At 39.6% G+C, this 6,000-nt stretch overlaps 1 protein-coding gene across 1 annotated transcript; it reads left to right on the forward strand.

The window, feature by feature from the left end:
• Positions 1-4,075: 4,075 nt before the first annotated feature.
• On the forward strand, positions 4,076-5,780 carry LOC145493413 (uncharacterized). Its single transcript, XM_081472880.1, has 3 exons — positions 4,076-4,438; positions 5,002-5,478; positions 5,559-5,780. Exons 1-3 carry the CDS (start codon positions 4,292-4,294, stop codon positions 5,778-5,780), a joined length of 846 nt encoding a protein of 281 aa, XP_081329006.1. The 5' UTR covers positions 4,076-4,291.
• Positions 5,781-6,000: the final 220 nt, after the last annotated feature.

A 6,000-nucleotide genomic window follows, 5' to 3' on the forward strand; every position in this document is an offset into this window, starting at 1 on the left:
CAATCTGAGAGTGGAAGGAAGTGTCGATGCTGTTACAAAATGGGACAGAAACTGTCAGAACGCCTTAACCAAAAGAAGTCTCTGACTCAAGAAGACGTAAGGAGCAGACAGTCTGCGTCATCCAAAGTTCGCTTCAGTTGCCTCAGTCCAAAGAGCCAAAGTAAGCGATTGAAAAATGTGCAGCAATCAAGGAAAAACATAGCAAAACAGGTCAGACGATACAGAAAGAAGTTCTCCGTTTTACTGTCTGATACACATAGCTCTGACTTGGACAAATTGATGGAGAGAGTTGAAAGTACACCCATGGGAAGAAAGGAATTTGAAAAATGTGTGGCGGATGCTGATCGTTTTCGACCCGGTGCAGGACATGTCTTGCGTGAGATATGAGATTCGGACAAAGCGAATTTCAGGAAAGATCAGAGGAAAAACGGTAAGGTTTAGTAGGGTATGTAATTCGACCTACATGCGTCAGGCAGCACTCTCAAATGCTAAATTGTAAATTGGTCCGAAAATGATAGGAAATCAAGAGGAATTATCAGTAATTGTGCATGAGAATTAGTAAGCAAATAACTTAAGGGATGCAGTAAGTGACAAGTTCACTCCACAGCACAAATATATCTGTCATGAACACCCCTGGTGTGTTTATATTCATCCACTGTTCCACCTCCCCCCCCCCCTCTCAAACCTCCCCAAAAAGTTAGGGGGCATAAGGCCCGGGGGGTTACTCCCCTATATGGGCTATATAGGTATGTGCCGCGGGATAGGGTATGGTTTTTTGAGGTTCTCGATCCTTAAATAGGGTATCATTTTCGCCCATGTTGGCATAGTGTCCCAGTGTGATCCTTAGATAGGGTGCCTAAATTGTATCAGCTAAAATTGACTCGTTCAAGCTATTTTGAGTTTTTGTTCTCCCCTTGCAGAGGATGTCATTTTACAGGTTTGGGCCTCAAATAGGGTATCAATTTTCGTTTGATTCATCCTTAAATAGGGTCAGGGTTTAAGACCCTTCGCGGCACACAACTATCCGAAATTATGGGAGTAACCCCCTCCGGGGCATAAGGCTTCATATGCATGTTGTCCTGCTTAAAGGTGTAAATTTCTGCCTACTGGTCTCACTTAGGGTGTTGGGCAAAATGTCAGAGGAATAAAAGTAGAAAATATAAATTCCGTATTTTTTAAAGGAGTAGGTCACTCCAGAAACCGTGTATTTTTTCCGTCACCAATAAAAAGTTCACATTGAGTTGAGTTACTCACCGTTGTTTTAGCTTCTGAACTGGATGCGATCCTAATGAAAAAGAAGTGAAAAGTTCGACACCGGGAGCCGCCATTTTGAAAGGATCTTGAAGGCCAGGCCGCATATACCTGACGTCATTCCGTCCGAGGATGTGTTTGTTCGTTTGAGCTTTAGTATGGCTGCGCTTGAAGCTAGAACGTGCTAGTGATTCCGGGGATGATAATAATCAAGTTGAATGGAACGATTGGTTGGAAAATGCTCTGTGGTGTACTTGTGAGAGATGTGCAGCCATGCTGACGCAAAGAGAATGTGTTTGTTGCCGAGAACAGCCGGAGTAGGTCACCAAGATGGAAGGTACATTTTACAGTACAATTGCAATGGACGTAGTTAGCGGAAGAGGAAGTTTACTATTAATTGTATATTGCTCTCAGAATTGAATTGGTGGCTTAAATAAATCCCCAGTATAATGCTTTTGATCTGATTTGTCTCCATTTTTATTTTACTGGCGGTTCAATGCGGAGGGAGTTCTGGTATCACAGAAACTGACGAGTTTTCAATGGTGTGTTTAAATCGGGCGAATGCTTTCCACCTCACAAGTCCGTGTTCCTACTTATAAAATTTGGATACTTTTTGCTCGTGCTCGTACGTGTTTGCCAGGTTTCTTTACACTTATGGACTATGTGGATTCTTGTGAAATACGCAGTAACTTTACATGTAAGATGCGAAGTGAAATCGACGTCTTTGACGTGAAATGTGAAATTGACGACATTCCTTATCATTACATAAGATTTTTTGTGAGAATTGTAATTTGTATTGTTGGAAAGCTAAGCATATGTAATAGATTTTGGATAGAAGAAAAAAGTTGATGGAACTTTTACATGCGTAAACATCAGCTGATGAAGGAAAATTCACTCTGCTAGTGTGTTTATCCGTATCGCATGTGTCGTGTTTACTCGCCTCGTTACTTGACAAAGCATGCAGTAAAATTAAAGCTTCATTTTTTACCGTAGATTTGCTTTTATTAGCAACTGTAATTCCCAAAAATGATGTGAATGCAAAAACACTGTCCTTTATTAATGATGAATCGTGTTGATAAAATTGAAAACAAACTGTAACACATTTCAGACAAAATATTATTTACATGCGGATATCGGATTGCGCTATAGCAGGAGTTGTTATCGGTAATTGTCGATATGTAGATAGGACTGATGTACAGTTAACTACTTCTTCCGATGTATTCCAAATCAAATTAGATAGCATTTAAAAATTTGTAAGTAGTTTAACTCATCCCTGGCTGTCAAGGCCGATTATTAAACACGCTCTGATTTTGGCCCACACAAGAGATTTATAAAGCGAAAAAAATACTTTTTCGATAAAAGAAAACCGTACCGGGTTAGTTTGACTTGTAATTTTAAAGAAATCTGCAAGGCATTTGAAGTTCCCTCGGTACCCTAAGAAATTTAATATATTACTTCCAAAAAACGCATGCAGTCGCTATGCATCAATGAACACGAAAACACGAAAACCCTAGCGCCAGTCTACGAAATATAATGAATTAAAGCTTGTAACATTTTTTTATAAATACTGGTAAGACTGGTAAATGATGAAAATAATTTCATTCAGCCATTTTCCCTGTTATTATAGAAAAAAAAGAGCGGCAAACTGATTATACATGAAACTGACCCGTGATTCACGCCGTTTTAGCGTCTTTTTCGTGAAAATATATTGCCTGAGGGGTCGAAAATGTTTGGCGACTAAAATACTTGTGCTGGCGACCAAACCTGAAAACTTAGGGGCCAGGTGGCCCCAAGGTTTTTTCTTGAATTTCAAGCCCTGTCGTCTAGCGAGGAGCTTCAATTTCTTGCGCAGAAATAATATTTACCCAATCAAGTCAACGACAGTTCTGCCGGGCAAAAAAGTTTTTAAAAATGAAAAGTATAACTGATAGCTACCTCTTTTCGCTCCTTGCGATGCGCCGTTCGCTTGCAATACGTGCCTTTACAAGGGCCTTCCGTTGAAAAATTGTCGGAAAGCATTTTTCTTCAATGACCTCCTTCTTGTGTTTCCAGCCACAAGCTCAAATCGGTATTGAGTTTTGAAACAGTCGTCTGTGAAATGCTCGTTGCACACGTACACATTTTCGAGTTTTTTTGGCATGAATCTCTCATCCCGACGTAGCTGTTCGAACCACCTCTTTGGCAATTTTTTGTTCTTTTTAGGCAAGTTGAGGGAAGTCCCTCCCCTTTCCCTATCCTTTTCGGTTCCGGTTTTACAGCCTGGGCCAAATTTTTCAGGTCACAACTGAATTTAGAACAGAAAAGAAGAACATTAGCCTTTGAGCTTTGCGCCAATTCGGACGGAATGACGTCACGGATATGCGGCCTGGCCTTCAAGGTCCTTTCAAAATGGCGGCTCCCGGTGTCGAACTTTTCACTTCTTTTTCATTGGGATCGCATCCACTTCAGAAGCTAAAACAACGGTGAGTAACTCAACTCAATGTGAACTTTTTATTTGTGATGGGAAAAAATACACGGTTTTTGGAGTGACCTACTCCTTTAATAATTTGGTATCTTTCAAGAGGGTAAAAATAGCTTGAGCCAGACCACTGGTCTCCTTCAAGGGTTTAATTCAAAATTTCTGACAAACATCCCTGTCTGTTCTAGAACAGCAATAAGAAATGCTGTTAATTAATGTTCATGTATGTATGTGGAGGGCTTTTTCTTCTGGATCCATCTTATGATCAGAAGGGAGTCTTTTGCAAACTTGTCCAGCATTAAAATTTGAAATCCTGTATTGTCCACATATTTGGATGGGCATGCAAAGAATAACCCAGTAGCTTGGTGGTTCTTTTACATATAGCTCATACCTTTTTCATTAATTTATGCTTCTCTTTATTATACACATTCTATTACAGGATATGGACATCGATCTAATCGTTGGACGCAGGCGTCTTGGCGAGTGGCTCTTGCCATTTATGCGCGCTGCCCGGCCCTGTTTGATGACCTCAGGAAGCTGGATATTCTCCAGCTACCATGCAGGAGGTCCTTGGAGAGGGTAATGGCAAAGAGAACAGTAGAGGATGGTATCCATGAAGAAAGAATCATCGAGCAACTCTCTTTGTTTAATCAATTTAAAACTACTGCAGTCCTCAGTGGAAGACCAGAGCCACTGGGAGTTGGACAGCTCCTTTTTGATGAGACAAAGGTGAATAGAGGGTATTCCCTTTGTTAACATCATAACAGCCAAATTGGTGTACCTTATTTAAAAAAGAATTTTGACTACCTTCCTTTGCTTGGTATGTCTGCATGGCTGCAATCAATGATGTTATTTGAATCCTACAGGGCTCATTGAGCATGAATTAATGCACCTTACTTAAATTTTAAGTGTTTTTTGTTTTGTTTTGTTTTTTTTGTTTTTTTTGCTGTCTTGTTGGAGAAGTATTAACTGAGTTAAATTTGACAAAATTAATCATAGTTGTTCCAATTACATATTTTAACAAATAGCTGGCTCAATATACAATTTTGCCAGACCCCTTTTATTATTGCGTTTACTCAACTTATGTTGTCGTTAGTTTAAATTAAATTATTACTTTCAGATCCATTCAATGATTCAAAACTGTTGTTGGATTGGTAAAGCCTTTAATCCTGATTTATCACCATAATCCCTCAAATGGAAAGTAAATACCAATCAGTTAACTGGCTATAGTTTGAAATTATTTTTAACTGAAATTTCAGACCATGAAATGCTTTTAAAATTGTAATTAACAGGTGCACAGTAAGATCCAGATCCGTTGCACAGATGGTGTCGCCATTGGTTATGCAATGAGTGAAAATGACTGGTCATGTCTCCATGATGTTTACGAGTCCCTGTTTGCCTCAGAAAATGGAATTGGTCAAAAAGCAAGTTATGTTCTTCAGACCTACTGGCAGGATTTGACATCTGGGTTTGAGTTTGCTGGACCTTACTTTCTCCGTGAAGTACCCCTGGATGGAAAGTTCCTACATGACATCATCTTTAAGGTGATCAGTACCCTTGAAAAGTACCGGTTCCATGTCATTCTATTGGTTGGTGATGGAGCTTCCTGTAACTTAGTGCTTTTCAAGAGGCTATGTGGCTATGCAAATGAGCAGCTCCCAGTAGAAGACAGTGGTCATGAGCAATACCGGTTCAAGGCCAGTTTCATCAATCCATTCAGCACCAGATCAGACAAAACCTGCTTTGTCATGATATGCCCTGCTCACCAGGTATGGCCTTCTAATTTAATTATTCTCGTAGTGTGTGCAATTTGTAACACCTGGGTGTTATGGTTTCTTATATTTTCCAGTTAAAGAACGTCATTGCAGCTTTGTACAGTTCAAAGAACAAGGGGAAAAAAGCTTTTGAGAAGGGAGGTACTACTTTTGGCTGGCAGCCAATAATTGATCAATACCACAGGGATCAAGAGAGATCTGCAAAAGGACTAGGTAAGCGTGTTCCTGGTCTGAGGTATAGCTATGTGCAACGTGACTGCTGGACAAATATAATGCAGGTAAGAGAGGAAAATTAGTGTAATTTTGTAGAACTTTATAGATCCTTAGCTTGAAAATAAATAAAATGATGGAAGAATGATAATTTATGCCACACACGCACATACTGGCAGGAATTAATGTTACAAATATTTGTTTTACAATTTAGACGAAGCCTCCAATTTTATGAACGAAAGAGTGATAAGTGGTTTTGTTTACTTTTACATTTTCTACAGCAACGTTATATGACTGCAGCCTTGG

Source organism: Orbicella franksi, chromosome 7, assembly GCF_964199315.1.
Source record: "Orbicella franksi chromosome 7, jaOrbFran1.1, whole genome shotgun sequence".
In the NCBI taxonomy this organism is placed as follows: Eukaryota; Metazoa; Cnidaria; class Anthozoa; order Scleractinia; family Merulinidae; genus Orbicella; species Orbicella franksi.